Source organism: Notamacropus eugenii, chromosome 7, assembly GCF_028372415.1.
Source record: "Notamacropus eugenii isolate mMacEug1 chromosome 7, mMacEug1.pri_v2, whole genome shotgun sequence".
NCBI lineage: Eukaryota > Metazoa > Chordata > Mammalia > Diprotodontia > Macropodidae > Notamacropus > Notamacropus eugenii.
In genome coordinates this window covers 87,197,580-87,216,564 of record NC_092878.1, presented here as the reverse complement: position 1 = coordinate 87,216,564, position 18,985 = coordinate 87,197,580, and the positions used below count along the sequence as shown (strand labels likewise).

At 38.0% G+C, this 18,985-nt stretch overlaps 1 protein-coding gene across 1 annotated transcript in view; it reads right to left on the bottom strand.

Moving 5' to 3' along the window:
- GALNTL6 (polypeptide N-acetylgalactosaminyltransferase like 6) overlaps positions 1–18,985 on the bottom strand; it is a 241,567-nt gene that overhangs the window by 100,675 nt on the left and 121,907 nt on the right. Inside the window, exon 4 of the mRNA XM_072625044.1 lies at positions 9,587–9,694. Coding sequence (XP_072481145.1) covers positions 9,587–9,694 — 108 coding nt within the window. The remainder of the gene's footprint in view (positions 1–9,586; positions 9,695–18,985) is intronic.

Genomic DNA, 18,985 nt, shown 5'->3' with positions numbered 1-18,985 from the left:
ATGCATAAGCAGTCTGAATTCATGGATATCAGAACCATGGGGAGAACTTTACCTAGAAAATCATTTCCAAAACCAGGTCTGACTAGAGATGATCCAGTCAAAAACTGAGTTGTGTTGGTGATATGGAATGAATGGAACATGATTCTGAGAGGGTGGTTTGCAGAACTGGGTTTGGGTGCTTGACAAACTGTTCCTATGTGGCAGATTACAGTTCTCAGATTGCAATTCTCTATGCTTCTGAGAATTTTAAGTTTGAAGAATTTAGAGATTTTAAAATTTGAAATGTAGAAATTAGAATCTAGAAATTTAGAAATTAGAAATTTAAAATTTAGAAATTTTAAATTTGAGAATGTAAAAGTTACAAGGACCCTTAGGAGTCATCTAGTCAAACCTATATACACAAGGAATCCTGCTCTGACATTCCTGACAAGTGGCTGTCTAGCTCCTGTTCCAAGCAAGGGAAAGCCCTTGCCTCTAGAGGCAGCAATAGACCATGCCACACGTGTCAGCTCTAGTTTTAGGTTGTTTTTCTTCTTGCAAACCTAAATGGGCCTCATTAAAGCTTCCACTCCTTCTTCCTGGTAGGGATTCATATTCAATAGGGACAAACATAAAATCTTGCACCTGGATATAAAAAGTCAACTTCACAAATTGGGGGTGGAGGTGGCATCATTAGGCAGCTGTGGCTTTGGATGAAAGTATTTGGATTTTAGTGTACTGCAAGGTCACTATTTCCCTTAAGGGGCAAACAGAATGAAACTAATTCTTTCTCTACTTTACAGCACTTAAAGATATCTCTGATGATTCCCTCCTCCCCCTATCCCCTTACCCTCAGCCTCCACATATACATACACACACACACACACACACACACACACACACACACACACACACACACACACCATGAGTCTTCTCTAAGTTACATATGCCAAACACCTCCAATCCAGTCCTCATGGAGCATGCATACAAGGCAACATCCTGGTTGCCATAATCTGGGCACTCTGCAATTTATCATTGTCCTCCTTAAACTATGATGCCCAGACCTGAACACAACACACTAGATGTGAACTGATGAGTGACCATCATCTTCCTATTTCTGGAAGCTTCTGGAATCCTACTCTTGCAGCTCATGATCTCATTATTAAAAATACTTTGTCACACTGTTGACTTGTCCTGAGTTTGTAGTTTACTAAAATTTAATGACTTTGTCAAATAAGCTTCTTGCCATCCCGTCCTTTACTTGTAAAGCTGATTTTTTATACCAAAGTACAAGATTTCATATTTGTCCCTACTGAATTCCATCTTATTAGATTCAACCCAGTGTTCTAGACCAGTGATGTCAAACTCACATAGAACTGAGAACCACTAAATTGGATACAAGAATTCCTGTGGGTCACATATTGACTTGGTTTTAACATGTAATAGCTGTTTTTGTTCAGTCGTTTACCACAGCAACAATAATTGCCTCCCCAGTATTTCAATCTTGTTCCCCCAAATAGATTGGAGGAAAGCTCTTATATTTCTATTATTTTCCCATAGTACCTGATATGGTTAATAGATGTTCTATAAATATTTTCTGAATTGAAATATTTATTACCATTATGCCTCCTTGAGGATGGTGGATGAGTTACTTTTGCTTTTAAAAATAAGCACATTTTAGTTTTTCCTTTATACAGGTGATAGTTGATAAAATGTCTGTCTTGAAGAAGATCTAAGTTCAAATACTGCTTGGATACTTACTAGCTTTGTGACCCTGGGCAAATCACTTTAATATTTCTCAGTCTCAGTTTTCTCATTTGCAAAATGTATGTGAAGACAGCACCTACCCATGAGGGTTGTCATAAGGATCGAATGAGAAAAAAATATGTAAAGTACTTGGCTAATCTAAAATCTCTGTGTAAATGCTGTACAAACATAACACACGTACCAATGCTTTATGGTTTATAAAGCTGTTTTATATACGGTATCTCGTTTGATCCTCACAGTAGGACTGTGAGAAGGATTGTTTTAAGTATCATTATTTTCATTTTCAGAATCACAGGGCTACACAATTTCAGTGCTGGCAGGGAGTTTAGAAACCACACAGTTTGGAACTAAAATCCCATTTAGAACATCTTTGACCCAATGTCACATTGGAGGATCTCCAGATCTGGACCACTGACTCCTGCTACTTAAAACAAAAACAAACTAACAAAAACCCAACCTCCCTCACTGAGGTTGATTTTATCCTCCAGAGATGGATGCTGGATCTCCTCTGAGGTTGCGTGGACAACTGTTAAAACTGAGTCTACCAAGATTTGGAGATGTGTCCTTGGGCACTCTATTCTCTCTCCTATTGTACAACCTTGTTTTTCTGGACCTCTCTCCTTTAGCCTTGTTTTCTGTTCCACTTTTTTTTTTTTACCAACTTATGGTAATATAAAATCTTGATATGCTGATATATTTAAAGATGCTAATTGCATCTCTGCTGTGCCCAATCTCCCCAAGAGGTGAGCCATGAATTCAGGCAGCAATACTCAGAAGGCTGGATCACTAGGTAATCACTAAAGTAAGGTAAAATTGGTAATTGTTTGTTATAATTCTCTAATGATAAATATAATTTACTCATTCCTTCCTGTTTACTTTCTAAATTCTTCTTTCCTACCCAGAGAAATGAGAAAGACATATTATGGCAAAAACATGGCTAGAGGGCTCTGGACAGTATGGTCAGGATTTCAAGGATTCAGAAAGAAAAAAGTCTTCCCATTACTATACTTGTCGACTGCTTATATATATATATAAAACCAATACTGTGCTGTGTACTATAGGGGTTACAGAGAGAGTAATAAAAAAATTATTTTTATTTACAAGGACTGGCTGACTCATTTATTTTTCCTTCTTAATTAACCCTGCCCCCCAACATCCAACTCCAGGTGTGGGCCTAGGCATTTTGGAGCTCATGGCAGACAGTGCATTCCTTTTTTCTTTTCAGTACTCTAGTTCCAGCCAATTATTTCAACTTAGGACACTCATCCTCTGTGGTCTACTCTCAACCTATTCTCCTCATGGTTAGGTATACTTCCCTATTTCCCCTTTTTTCCCCAACCCTACATTCAGGCACAAAGAGGCTCAATTGAGTAAAAGATCTCTTTTTTTCTCCCAGAAGTCTTGTTCTTTTATATTTGTATCCACCCTTTCCCAAGTTCTCATTTTATACTCTTAAAATTTGCCAATTTTTTTTTACCTCATGTTTTCTTCTTTTCTATGATTTAGCTTCTTTTTTCTTCATACTGTTGACTCTTATAGTCATATAAATACTTATAATGAAGTGTATTAAACAACAAAATGAGTTATTGAAAAAGACAGGGAGCTTTCTGGAGATTTTTTTATAAATGGGAGGTGGAGATTAAGGTGTAGCCTTTCTGAGTGTGTAGAGGTGGAAGACTAAATGTGTGTGTGTCTGTGTGCCTGTGTGTGAATACATACTCACACATATGAATTTGGTACTTTTTCAATTCAAGAATTTTATAAATATGCCTCAAAATGAATAATGAACTCTTTTATAAAAACTTGTTGATTATCTGATTTGGAAATTATCTATTCCTTTTCTCCCAGCTTAGTAGGCCTTAGCTTAAAAGGCTAAGGTCTCCCAGTGCATTCTGGGCCATCTCCAGTCATCTTGATGAATGTCTGGTCACTGGATTCAGATGGCTCCAGAGGAGAAGTGAGGCTGGTAAGCTGCATAGCCCTCTCTAACTCAAAACAAAGTCAAGTGCAAGTCATGTCATCATTTCTCTAATGTCACGGTCCTCTTTGAAAACGAAGGTCGAGCACAACCTGTTCCACTTATTTAAATTCTTACTGTTCCCATACCCCTTGGGGTAGAACTTCATTCTATACCCATTTATAGCAATTGATCTTTGTCTCTATTTAAATTTAATTTTCATTTTTTGACAGCTCTCATGTTTGGGAGGATTTTCCTGATATCAAGTAAATAAGTTCAATTTTGCCTTATTGGTCCTAATTCTGCCTTCTAGGATCAAATTTAAGGAGCCTAGCTCTATTCCCACATGATAACCCTTCAAATACTTGAAGACAACTACCATGCCCTCCTCAGTCTCCCTTTCTCCACTGCTTTACAGATGACACAACTGAGATTCAGAGAAAAGAAGCAACTTGCCCCAGGGTTTAAAATAGGTAAAAGACAGACAAGGGATTTGAAAGCAGCTTGGTCTAACTTCAGATGGGACCTCTTTTTCTTTGTAAAAGTCAGTATAAAATAATCTTCAAAATATTTGTTTTCTTCATTGCCTGGCATGAATGGCCAGAGCCTGACTATGCACTGTCAGTTGGGGGATGAGGTCCTGGATTTGTGTCTTTTCTGAAGACTTCCTATCATGTTTAAGATTTGAATAATGATGTAGAGTATTGCAAGGAAGTGAAAATGAGAAGTCCCTTAAAACATCACTACCATTTTTCATTTTAATATACTTTTTATTAAAAAGATTCATGATTCATGAAGTATTCCCTAGAGCGACAGGTGAGCTTCAATATTTATGATTCTCTGATTGCTTTAGCATTTTTGAAAATAAAAATGAGCCCTCAAGTACAATTTAAATGGAAAAGATTAAAATTCAGGATTATGGACTTTTTTTCATTTGAATAAATACCGTCTTTTTTGCCTGGGAGTCAGAGTTAGAGTTTCTGTCACTTGATGGTGTTTGAAAAAATTCCTAATTCCTCCCTCAAGAATAATAATAAAACATTTTAATTTCTTAAAAATCCACCATTCTAGACAAGCATTGTCCTAAACCTCTTGCAGTTAGAATCAATGGATGTTTCATGTTGTATTCCAAAGCATTTAACTATACCTCACACCTCTGACCTATAGTTACTTTGCAAATGCATCCTTCTGGCTAAAATTGGAACAAGGTGAAAGTGTTCATGGAGTGGCACAGAATTCCAATTCTAATAATTTCTGGAAGAAGAACTCTGAGAGCATATTCATATATATATGTGTACACACATATAATATACATATATACGTATGTATATGAATGTGTGTCTATCTACAATCACTTAATCAACCTTGCAATTATACATCTTTTGTTGTTCAGTCATTTTTTCACTTGTGTCTGATTCTTTGTGACTCACTTTGGGTTTTTCTTGGCGAAGATACTGTGGCTTGCCATTTCCTTCTCAGCTCATTTTACAAATGAAGAGACTGAGGCAAACAAAGTCAAACAATTTGCCTGTGGTCACACAGCTAGTAAATGTCTGAGGTTGAACTTGACCTCAGAAAGGTGAGTTTTCCTGTATCCAGGCCTGGTTCTCTATGCACTATGGTGGCACTTAGCTGCCCCAGTTACACCTCTACACCTTCTTACAAGTAGATTATGGATGGCAGCCTGGCATAATTGGTAGAGAACTGGCCTTGGAGCCAGGAAGACCCGAGTTTCTGCCCTTTCTCTGAAAGCTGTGGGATCTGGGACAGGTCACTTAGTCTCTTGAGGTCCAAGGCAGCTCTCCAAGACTTTAAAACTACAGACAAATTATTGACATTCCTTCCTAGGTGGTATGCACCAGAGAGACCACAATCCCAGTTCCTGTCCCTAGTCTTCTCTCTTCTCTCTCCCACCCCAAGCTATCTCAGCTATTTCACTGTGTGTTCAGTGTTGTTTGTTAATAGGGATATTTGTGTACAATATAACATTCTGGGTATTGATAATGAGTGAAAGATTTTTTTTTCTGCCAGAGGAATACTACTACTACTTCCAATCTTGTAGTGTTTCATGTTTCCAAAATCAAAACAAGAACATACAAAACCAGCCATAACATGACATACTAGAATATTGTCACTGATCAAATAGTGAAAGGTTGGCAGCCCTACTCATGTTACATTCATGAGATGGTGTACTCTGAATTCCTTAGCATGAGTTCTGATTCAGTGGAGAGGGGTCATTGATACAGCTAAAAAAAGGTAAATATTGGCAAGAAATCTTTCACTGAGAAGGCAAATAAGAAAAAAAGCATACAATTAATGACAATTTTATGACAAAGTTCTTCCTGGAAAAATTTAAATGACCACTTAATATTCCTCAAACTTTCCTACTGCACTAAATTTTGATTAATTGTAGTATTAGAATTTATGTGATCTCTATGCATATCTTTCTATGTGCTATTTATGTTTATTTGAAAAGCCTATAATTCACAGATGAAAAATTAAGTGGATGAAGAATACAGATTGTGATATCATTAGATGTTATCGAGACAGAACATTAGTACCCAAATCTTGTGCAGGACAATGCAGACAGACGATCAGCTGGGCTCAGAAGTGGGTAAGACGACAATGGGTTGGAATAGAGGTGGAAAACTGCACAGTGCCTTCAGTCATATCAAGTTCCTTCTTGATACAAAAGTCCATATTTTTGTTTTCTTTACTTCAATATTATTTCAGTGATGATAGATGGCAATAAACCACTGGACACTATGACCTTAGAAGAATACAAGGAGACCTAAAGGGCAATGGAGAGGTATATGATGGGCATAAAGAGATTGCAGGATATTTCTAACAATGACAGGCCCACAATAAGAGATATGAAAGACATAATAGAGCTGAGTTAAAGCTGCAAAGGAGGAGTTAAGCTCAGATAACTTAAGTGACAGAATAAGTAACTGAGGCAGGGTAAAAAGCCATGTCCTCTGATTCCAAATCCAGTAGCCTTTCTGCTATATCATATGAGCTGCATCACTATGGACACACAAGTAAGAGGATGTAGACAATTCAGGTAGTGAGAAGGAAGGATAGAGTGGATAGGTAGATGGACAGTCAGTGCTATAATGGTATCCATTAAATATTAAAAGGTCACTTTACCTCAGCAGACCTCAATTTTTTCATCTGGATGAGATGGTCTCTTACGTCCATTGTTTATTAGTCATCTTGGGGGAGAGAGGAATAAAGAAAGTGTTCAGGGTAGAACCTCTGTGGAGAATTTATGGAAGAGTATGGAAAAGAATTCTACAGAATGAGAAAGTTGGGATGGGCTGTTGAAAGGACTGTCCACACTGATGAGTTCCTGGTATGTCAGGATATTTGAATTTCCTCACCATTATGCAAAATAATTGAAAAGTTTAATATTACAATTTAACTACTGAATTATGAAATCTACACATTAGATCATCTAATCCATACCTCCTCATTGTGCAGATAAGATAACAGAGGTCTAGGGAGGTAAGGTTTTAATGTTTCTAATGGATATCAGTATAGCACTAAGATTGTCTATCTAATCCCTCACTCTTGGGAAGGAAACGTGACTTGTTGAAGGTCAGGCAGTAAATCTGTGAGAAATCTTGGACAATAACCCCGGTCTAACTCCTAATCCAGTGTTCCTTTCATTGTACAATCCTTCAGATCTAGAGTCAGCTTCTATACAAACAAAAATGACTCTCCATTGGATTCCTGATAAAGATCATAATCTACAACTGGAAAGGACCTAGAACAACCTCTTCATTTTACTACTACTACTGCTACTACCACCACCAACACTACTACTACTACTACTACTACTACTACTACTACTACTACTACTACTACTACTACTACTACTATCACTACTACTACCACTACCACTACCACTACCACCACCACCACCACCACTACTACTACTACTACTACTACTTCTAGCATTAACATAGTACCTACTGTGTGGTAGTCACCATGCTAAATGCTTTACAAATATTACCTCATTTGACTTTCATAACAACCCTGGGAAATAGGTGCTATTATGATTCCCATTTCACAGTTGAGAAAACTGAGGCTCATAAAGGTTAAGTGACTTGTCCAAGGTCACAAAACTATTAAGTGTCTGAGGATAGATTTGAACTCAGCTGTCCCATACACCAGGCTCACACTCTATCTATTGCACCAGTTGTTCAGTTATTGTTGTTATTGGTTTTTGGAGGGAGGAGGCAAGACAATCAGGGTTAAGTGACTTGCCCAAGACCACATAATTAGTAAGTGTCAAGTGTCTGAAGCCAGATTTGAACTTTGACTCCAGGGGCCGTGATCTGTTCACTGTGCCACCTAGCTGCCCCAGTTGTTTTTTGTGACCCCATTTGGGGCTTTCTTGGCAAAGATACTGGAATGGTTTGCCATTTCCTTCTCCAGTCCATTTTACAGATGAGAAAACTGAGGCAAACAGGGTTAAGTGACTTGTCCAGGGTCACATAGCTAGTAACTGTCTGAAGCTAGATTTGAACTCAGGACCTTGACTTCAGGGTGGACACTCTGTCCAATGCACCATCTAGCTGCCTTAAACACTGAAGAAACGCCCAGTCCTAGATTATATAACTATTAAGTGGCAGATTCAGTATTTGAACCCAGGATCTCTGATTAGAAATCTATTATACTTTGTAGGTCAGGTGAGAAGCTCTTCTAACTACCCAGCTGAGACTTTTCATTTAAACCATTAGACTAAGAGTCAGTGAAGATGTTACCCTATGGTCCTGTCTTGGAGTTGGAACTTCAAGAATATCTATCTCATCAACTCAAAGCTATTTTGTCCTAGGTGGCTCCTTTAAGTGATGGAGAAAGGGGCAGGAGAAAGGGGCAGTGGCTGATGTCTGTGAAGCCAGAATAGAGCACCTCTAGTAGCTAAAGAAAGAAGCTCTTATGAAGCCACAGTTGTCTTCATTATTCCTGAAAGCAGCCTCTGGTAAGACAAGACATATCGTAGGGTTCCAGGAGCAATCTATGGAATGAACTTGTGACCCCACATCTGGACCATGATTTCACTCCTCCCTCCTTGGTTTGAATGATACACGTTCTTAATTCATTTCTTTTCTTCAAAAGGAAACCAAATGAATGGATTTCCTGATATTATCACATCTGAAGAGTAGCAACAATATTTTACATAAAAATGAAATAGGGCTCACCATAATATGGAAGGCATTTGGGAGAAAAATCAAAAGAATGTGAAAGTCTTAGAGTGGGTCAATGGTCACAATTATTATGAACCCAGCTTTGATAAGTAAAATGCTTTCACCATTTTCACACCATTGCTGGACCAAAAAAGCCAAGAGCATATCCCTCTGAGGGGACAAAACAGCTCATTAAAGGCAGCATCTTTTAAAAAACCACTTAATGTTAGCTCCTTAGAAAAAGAGGGCAATCTGACTGAGAATTATGACAGCAAAGAAAAGATTCTATTCAGGGCCAGCTCCAAGAACATGCTGTGCAGTAAAATAAGGCTTGTTTTTGGTGTCCTACTATCTTTCTGAATAAGGCCCCTTTCTACCCCTTAACTTCAATATTCTGTCATGTTTATCATGCTTTAGGGTTCTGCTCTTAGTTACCAGCTTACTAAAGTGTTGTTTGATAATTAGCGTATCATCCCATCAAATTGTCAATGGTTAGAGGGGATTCCTAAATCTTAAGATTAAATCTTAAAGCTGTAATAGTCAAAGAAATAATGGAATGACAGATAAATGGGTTGACATTTTTAGTGGGGAACTGCATTTCTACTCATATTACACATGTAGGTGGCTGTCTGCTTTCAAGAACAGCCTTAATTTCAATCCAAAACTGTTCTGGAACCCAGTTACTCACTCTTGCCAAGCTGGTCCCAGATGGAACTTTATAAGGGACGTACTTCCTGTAGATATGACCAACTCTAGAACATGGAACGTCAAACATTCCTCCTCCACACATCCAAACCTAGGGTGGGGAAAAAAACAAAAACAAAAAAACACCCAAAAGATAATGAATTTCAGAAGGGAAGATGGCCAATAAGAAATAGGGTTTATGAAAAATCCAAAAGCATTCTGTCTCTACAACTACGAGCCCTTAGGTGAAACGTGATTCCTTGGAAGAAGGAAATAGGGTTTTTATACTAGATCCTACAAGTACTGAAAAAGAAATATCAGTACAGTGTTAAGATTCCTAACATAACAGATTGCAAGACACTATCTAAATTTTCCTCCATAATATATTGGTCTTGATGAAAATCATTTAAAATAATCATAATAATAGCAACTGTTAGCTTTGTTCTTGTACATTTATAATATCATATAATCAGCACCTCAAACTCAGAGATTATCTAAATTATTTTGTTGTACTGGAATCTGTTATAATGAATACTCTGTAAAGTCATATATTATGTTTCTATTATACTTTATGGGGAGAAAGTATTTTTATATTGATGTTTCCATTTCCTTAGCATGATAACCATGTAAGGTGGGAAATCCAATATTATTATTTCATTAACAGAGACTCAAAGACTTGCCCAAGGTAACACAGCCAGGATGGATCAGAGATGGGACTTGAATCCAAATCTTTTAACTCCAAATGCAATGCTCTTTTCACTAAACTATGCACTGAACAATTTGCTGGGACTTATCAGCTTTTGTTTATGTAGAGATTTTTGTTGTAATAGTATTTACTGTAACTGAATTTAATAGCATAAGAATTATAATTGCCCACTCAAAATTACAGTTACATGTGAAAATAGAGAAATTCTAAAATAGATAGCTGAAATAAATGGAACAAATGAACATTTAATTACTTAATATCTAACACATTAATACTTAACACAATATGTTCAAAAGCATTCCATTTCACAGTAAATAAACCACTTCGTGGGGTTAAAATACATCTTCCCTCAACCTGACATTAGTTTATTTATTTCTATGCCTGTACTACTATCTCATCCTGTAACTTCCTTCAGCCTCCAGAGCTTCCTTGCCTACCCCAAGAAGACCCTCCACAAGCCCCCCATCCCCTTCTCCCAATGGTGAGTTCCTTCTTTAAGCCTCCAGTCCTGTGAAAGGGCCCAGACTGCTCCACCTTCTTCATTCCCTTCCTGGCTCTGTTTTTAACATTCTTGGCTTCAGAATCATTCTCCTCTCTCTCCTTTCATTTCCCTTTTATGTTTATCTTTATCCATTAGGAGTTAAGCTCCTTGAAAGCAGAGACTATCTTTCATTTTACTTATATTTGCTACCTCCTTCCTTCCTTCCTTCCTTCCTTCCTTCCTTCCTTCCTTCCTTCCTTCCTTCCTTCCTTCCTTCCTTCCTTCCTTCCTTCCTTCCTTCCTTCCTTCTTTTCCTTCCTTCTTTCTTCCCTTTCTCCCTTCATGAATGGCAAGGTGGGAACTGCTACTGAACATCCTTTTCAACTCTTCCTCCAGGTTGAAATGATGGGACTGAGGTGACAGAAACATTCTAGTATTGAATCACTGACCTAGCATCTCTGTAGCATTTTGAAGGTGTGGGACAATGGTTCCAGTCTTCACCCCTTCCCCAGCACTTAATGGACTCCACTGAATCTGGTGTGAGTCCACCTGACCCAAAGCCAATCATGTCACTCCCTTACTCCAAAATCTTCTATGGCTCCCAATTGCTTTTTGGATTCAGTTTAAATTCCTTAGTCTAACATTTAAGATTCTTTAGTTTCTGATCCAAATAATCTTTTGACATCTTATCTCTGACTATTGTACTATACAGATGAAACATTACAGACAAATTCATAATTCCTAGATGCCCTTCATGCTTTCCTAACTTCACTCCTTCACTTTTGCTGCTCTTTCAGTTTAGACTATTCTCTTATCTGGAGTCACCATCTTTCTAGTCTCCCAGGCTTACAACCTCAATGGCATGGTCAACTCATCACTTGCCAAAGCCTGTCATCTCTACTTACATAATAGCTCTCATGTTTGTCCCATGTTTTTCCACCTACACAGCCACCACTCCCATTGGGGCTCTCCTCACTATTGCAGTCATCTTTTCATTGGCTTCCCTGCCTCAAATCTCACGCTCTCCTACCCATCTTTCACATAGCTGCCAAACTTATTATTTTTAAGTGTATATCTGACCACATCATTCTCTTACTCAGTTGACTCCAGTGGCTCCATGTTACCTCTGAGAGTACTGGGGCCTGTCATTTAAAGCCTACCCTTCCAACATCATTATAAATGATTCCTCTTCATGCATCATATGGTTTAGTCATGGTATTTTTACCATTCTTATAAATATAAATTTCCCCTCTCTGTGCCATCATAGGTCCATAACTGGAATGCAATTACCCTTTGCTACCACTTCTTAGAATCCTTAGCTTCTTTCAGTCCTCAGCTCAAGTGGTAACTCCTTCATGAAGCTTGCACTGATCTTTCCAGGTGCTAGTACTGACTCACTACCCACTACCTTGTCTCTATGTTGTCTATACTTTAATATGACTGTTGTATTCCTAGCACCTAGCACAGGAGCAGGAAACCTGAGGCCTTGAGGTCACATGTGGCCTTCTAGGTCCTTGGGTGTGGCCTTTTGACTGAGTCCAGGTTTTATAAAAAGAAGTCCTTTTATTAAGAGAATTTGTTCTGCGAACTTTTTGTGTTCGTCTTTTGTCAGCTCCACTATGGCATTTGTCTTTCATTGCTGAAGAGGACCATGCCATCAGAGAAATGATGACATGACTTGCACTTGACTTTGTTTTGAGTGACGGAGGGCTGTGCAAGGTCACCAGCCTCACTTCTCCTCTGGAGTCATATGGATCCAGCGACCAGATGACTGGAGATGGACCAGGATGCAATGGGAGACCTTGGCCCCTTTAGGCCAAGGTCTATTCAGGTACTCCCTAAGCCTGTTTAAGAAGTAGTGAAGGGGTGGCCCTTGTGATTCAGTCACAAGTCACGCTTGAGCACCTAGAGGGCCACTTGTGGCCTCAAAGCTGCAGATTTCCCATCCCTGACTAGCGCATAAGAGGCATTAAATGCTTACTCACTGAATGATTGAAATTCTATCCATTCTTCAAGAGCTAGACTGAATGCCATTTCCTTTATGAATCTATCCCTGATTTTCCTATCCAGATAGTAATAGCACTTCATATTTCTATAGTAATTTAAAATTTGCAGATTTATTTCTTCACAATAATCAATATTCTAGATGGTGTCAATATTATGACCCTTCAATTTTTAGATTAGTAAACTGAGGCTCAGAGGTGGAGTGATTTGGCCAAGTTGCACAGCTAGGGTATTTTATATTCGATTAAAATCCTGATTCTTTCCTCCTTGCAGTGTACCACTCTTTCTCTCATACTTTTTCAAATGTGATTTCTCCTTCCTCCAAATCCCTGTAGCATTTTCTTGGGGGATAATGTTTTATTATCTTAATATTGAATATTATTTACATGTAATCTTAAACATCAATGTAGCCATTAATCTGGCTTTGCAACCACTTAACAGATAAATGAATAAGTGCATAAATGCATAAAACGTAGTTATTCCTTCTAAGTCTTTATCTCTGCTTCTCCATTTATTTCCATCACTTTTCTTTACATATGGCCTTAATTAGCATGTACTCTTTCTTTTTTAACTTTTCATTATTTTACAGTGATCTTATATTTGTTGATATTAATTGAATTGTGGTATTTAGTATAGTAATACACCATCATTTAGATAAGCAATTCGCCATTGTTGTACATTTAGGTGTCTTTGAGAATTTATTTATTTATTTCATAATTAGAAATGATGCTGGTTTTTTTTGTTTGTTTGGGGAAGGTTAGCTCTTTTTGTCTCTTTGAGAATAGTTTTAGGATGGGTTTTTAAATAATGGAATTATTGGAATAATATTTTACTTATACTTGCCTTTATTACATTTATCATATTCTAACTTGGATTAAATAATTACTTAAGTAAATAATTAAATTAAATAAAATAAATAATCTCACTTCTGCTAGCTTGTAAACTCCTTGAGGAGGGGCAGCTAGGTGGTGCAGTGGATAGAGCACCAGTGCAGGAGTCAGGAGGACCTGAGTTCAAATCTCACCTCAGACACTTGACGCTCACTAGCTGTGTGACCTTGGGCAAGTCACTTAACCCCAGTTGCCTCATCCTGGGTCATCTCCAGTCATCCTGATGAATATCTGGTCAGTGGATTCAGATGGCTCTGGAGGAGAAGTGAGGCTGGTGACCTGCACAGCCTTCCCTCACTCAGAAACAAAGTCAACTGCAAGTCATGCCATTATTTCTCCGATGGAATGGTCTTCTTTGGCAATGAAGGATGAACACAACAAACACCTTGAGGGTAAGGACTATATGACATTCAACTCTAAAGACTCCCTAGAGTGCCTAGCATGGGGGCTTTCATAGTCTTACATTTATTCTCCCCTATGCCCTCCAGTAGCAGTGACCTATTTGCCATTCTTCTTATATTCACTCCAATGCATGGTGACATGCCCTTTCTCCATCTCTTAGCTTCCTTGACTTTTTAAAGACTCAGATCAAATCTCTCCTTCTGCAGAAAGGTAACCATAGTTGCTAGTGTTTTTCCCACTGAGATTATCTTCCATATGGTATCTATATCTATATCTTTTCCTAATTATTTGCATAATGTCTTCCTTCTTAGAATGTAAAGATGTGAATTTTCCTTATTTTCTTTCTCTGTACCTCTTAGCATAATGCCTACCACAAAGTAAAGGCTTAATAAGTGCTTGTTGACTTGACTTTAAAAGGTAAATTCTCAATAATTTTGTTTGTTGAGTTGGATCCAGTTTTTAAATGTGACATCTGGAATAGTCTCTGGGAAGTTCGAACTTGTCATAATCTTTCCGGATGATGGCTACAAATCATCAGTCATCAGGTTCTGTGATCCATGTTCCATACTTAGTTCTATGAATAAGTATAGGCATTTCCAAATAAGTATATCGAACACACAGGTGACAGACAAATTAAGAAATTAAATTGCAACAGGTTATTAAAGATGATTTTGAAAAAATTTAAACCTACCCTGTAATTCAAACAGACATGGTTTGAATGCCATTTGCATGACAAATAGAATTGGACACCCATGTTTCAACCAAATGTATTTGGGGAGATAATTTATGGGTTTGGTAAAATTGCTTATAACTCGTGCTTTATCTGGCTAAGACCATTAATTATTAAGTGTATCATTTCCTTCATAAGGAGTTGTTTTTGAAAATATCTGGGCCAACAACAAAAAGGGTGGAGAGCTTGTTTGAATCATTTTCAGTGTCATCAGTTTGCAATTCACTGAAAGCATCCAGCATGCTAAATATAACAAAAAAGTGACACCCATTTCTGAATTAATCCAGGCTCATAAATGTTTCATTCCCTCATGGTATTAGATTTTCATTATTCAATGTATACACAAGAAGGTTTGAGATCTGACATCCCACATAAAGTACCAGATGGAATTCCTTTGTCAGGGGAATCTCAATGGAGTTCAGTGAAATTGTTTCTGGCACTGCTGGGCTGTGGGGTGATTCTCTCACCACCACATCCTAGTGTCCTAGAATTATACTTGCCTATAGGTTCAGACAAAGATAATATAGCTTAGAGGATCTGTGAGGGTGTTGGACATAGTGGTATTGTTTTTTAATTTCCCTGGGGATCAATCTTAAACTTCTCTAAAATCCCTTTAACTAATAAGAAAAATCAGACAACTCTCTGGCCATTCTGCTTTTAGGTATCACTCAGAAATCTGAGACTGCCTCAAGTCTGGAGAGATGTTTTTAAGCAACTTTTGGACTACATTCATGAGATTCGCATAGGCCTGTCTCACTCTCCAGATTCCTTTGAGATTCATGAGTGCTGACTTGAGGCCAACAGTGTATAAAAGGGATAGCAATGATATTTATTTGAATCTAACAAGTCTTTATCAAGTGAGTTAATATTTGTAAAAAATAGTGACTGACATTTGGTCTTGAGTCGTTTTTCAGTTTTGTCTGACTCTATTTGGGGATTTCTTGGCAAAAGCACTGGAGTGATTTGCCATTTCCTTCTCCATCTCCTTTTACAGATGAGCAAAATGAGGCAAACAGGATTAAGTGACTTGCCTAGGATCACACAGTTAGTATCTGAGGGCAGATCTGAACTCTGGAAGACAAATCTTTCTGACTCCAGACCCAGCACTTTATCCACTATACCACCTAGGTGCCCCAGAACACACTAAGTACTTTATAAATACTGATTCCCTTTATCTTGCCTTATTATGCATGTACTATATATAGTACTCTGGAAGGTGTTTGGGGAAATACACAGTTTAGATAAGACACAACATGCCCTCGTGGAGTTTATAGTCCAGTACTGTGGTAAACTAATTTTTTTTACTCATAACAAACTAATATTTTTTGACATAAGGAATCCTTTTGATGGGAAGTACATGATCAACTCTTTTCCAGTCACCTGTCTAGATGCTATGCTTCCCCTCTTGCACAGGAATTGACAACAAAATTGGGAAACTAAGGCATGCAAACGAGACTGCAAGTATAATATAATTTATTGGACATCTAGTTAATGCCTGCCAGTATACCTTTTGGGTTCTACTACTGTCCCAGTCATGGTACCACTGAACCTTCCTTATAAAGGTGAGGGATGCTTATAGTGACAACCTTCCTCAAGTCTTAGTGTACTCCTACCTCCCTATCTTAGGGAGAGATCAAGATGTAGAGCTAGGGCCCTGGGCAGATATCCAGCAAACACTTGGGTGAACACAGCCCTGGTTGTTCTCCACCTAATTCTTGTGTCTATTTGGATTTGAAGAATACTTGGTATTCTTGGTATTGGTCATACAAGTGAATTAAAGTTAAGTAAATGCTCATAAGGGTGAAATATTCCAAAATATTTTTTAAATGCTAGTAAGAGAGGTGACAAAGTAGGGGTTCTTTTTTTTTGGTATTATGGACCTCTTGGCAATCTGGTCAAACCTATGGATTCCTTTTCAGAATCATGATTTTAAATGCTTAAAATAAGATACAGAAGATTACAGAAGAAACACATCCAGATAATAAAGAGAAAACAAACACATTTCTGAATCCTACATTAAGCACTTCTTTTGTAGTATCATAAATTGTTAGAGCTAGAAGGGACTTCATGATGATTGGTTATTGTCCTTTGTTCTCACAGAGGACCAACATGACATCACTGTATTTGAGCCAAGTGACAGTGTGTTTGATTGTGACTGATCAGAGCAATATGGATTTGGAATGCTGTACCACAGGTCGGGCACAAATAGCCCATGTGAACACGGGGTGAATTCTCTAAATTTGTGCATCTTTTGAGCTACTTCAATTCTGCTTTGCTCACAGAGCACAGGGTCTTATTTGATGAGGGCTCACCATACTGGACAGTCCTGTGACAGCATCTCCCATGTCATGCAATCAATTCCAAAGTTCTTCAGAGGGACCTTGAGAGTACCCTTGTATGACTTCTACTGACCACCATGTGAGCATTTGCTTTGTGTGAGTTCTCCCTAAACTAATCTTTTAGGCAAGGGTCTAAACTATTTATGGGTCAAAGACATGTAGTGCATCTCACTTACTTGGTGCTGATGAAGCCAATTTAATAGTGATAAGGACAGATCCCAGAGGATGGGTTGAACACTTTTATAGTGTTCTCCACAGACTATAATCAATCAACGCTGAAGTCACTGATTATTTACCTCAGATTGCAGTCAATCCTTCTCCAATCAAATTTTCAACTGAAGAAAAGGGACTTTGTAACAATCAATCATCTTAAAGACTTGTTTAGCATAACCCTTCATGCCTTCCCATCCTATGTGGGATGTTCATCCAAGTCTTCCCATAGATATTCCATATGGTCACTACCAGGCTTGCTTGGACTTTTCCTTTAGATCTTTTGGCATAAATAACATAGACAACAATGGAGCACATGGGTTATCCTTCATGTATCCCTTGCTCTCCCTTCATGACCTGATCATCTCTTTTCATCTGTCTCTTTGACAGCATCCTTACTGCTTCTTCTCCTGTCCAGTCTGTAGTTGGCAAGATGTTAGTCTCTTCATGTACCTTATACCTCTCCACTGCCCTTTGGATAACCCTCAACTTTAATTCTGCAGGGCCGATGGCATTTCAGAACTCTCAGTCATAGAATAACACCAGAAAATGGGAAGACATGGCATATATAAGGTTGGCCTTGGAGTTAGGAAAAGCTGGGTTCAAGTCTTACAAATGCCACATTCTAGCTGTGTAATCCTGGGCGGGTCTAGTGTTTAGCACAGTGCCTGACACATAGTAGTTACTTCATAAATTCTTGTTGTCTTAACCTCTCTGTATTTTAGGAAGCTAAGCCTAGAAGTTAAAGGCAAGTTGTAGATTTGTGCCAATGAAAGGAACTACCACACTGATGAAATCACAAATCTAGACCAACAATGTGTGTGTAAATTATTTTCTGGGCTAAATATAGTATTGTACTATTTTATGCATATATAAAAAAAATGAAATTGTAGTATTATAGGGATAGAACCCTAACTGTAACCCTAACATTTCAGATAGGCTCACATTTTAATAACATATATAATAAATAACTTCAGAGTGCAAAGTACCAAATCTTTTTAAAAAGATTAATATTTTATAATGAGAAATAGCATCCCTTAATAACTCATTTTGGTATCTAAAAATTCTCACTGCAAGGAAATTTTTCCTTGTAGCTAACTCACATCACGTCCCTTGAAGTTTGATTTTCAAATTCATTTGTAGATAACAAATCATAATCATCCTTTGGGTAAAGAACCATTCATATCCTTGGAGATATTATCCTTGAAGATAATATTGCCTTCTCTTTTTCAGGTCAAGCAAGTCAGTACTCCTTAAACATTCTCACCTCTTAAGCTGTGAGGCCTAAACTAATCAGATCCTTTGGGAAGAGTCAAACCAATACAACAGGTGATTGCCTAGGCTTCCTTTACCTAACCATGAGCCTGTCTATACAATAGTTTAATAAAGTGCTTGGAGTTTAAATCTGTCTTGGTACAATGTTGATTCATGGTCAATCTGTCATGTCTCATATTTGAACGTAGCCAGTGTTTCTATAATATCCCCTCTCTCACCACACCAACCTGGTCTTTTCTCCAGTTCCCCTATCACAAGGAGTGTTCCCTTGATCTTCCAGCTTGTCAATGACCATACTTCACCAACAGAAACAACCAAATGGGAACAAATGGGCACGGCAGAATGGGAATGTCTGGTTTCTTGGGT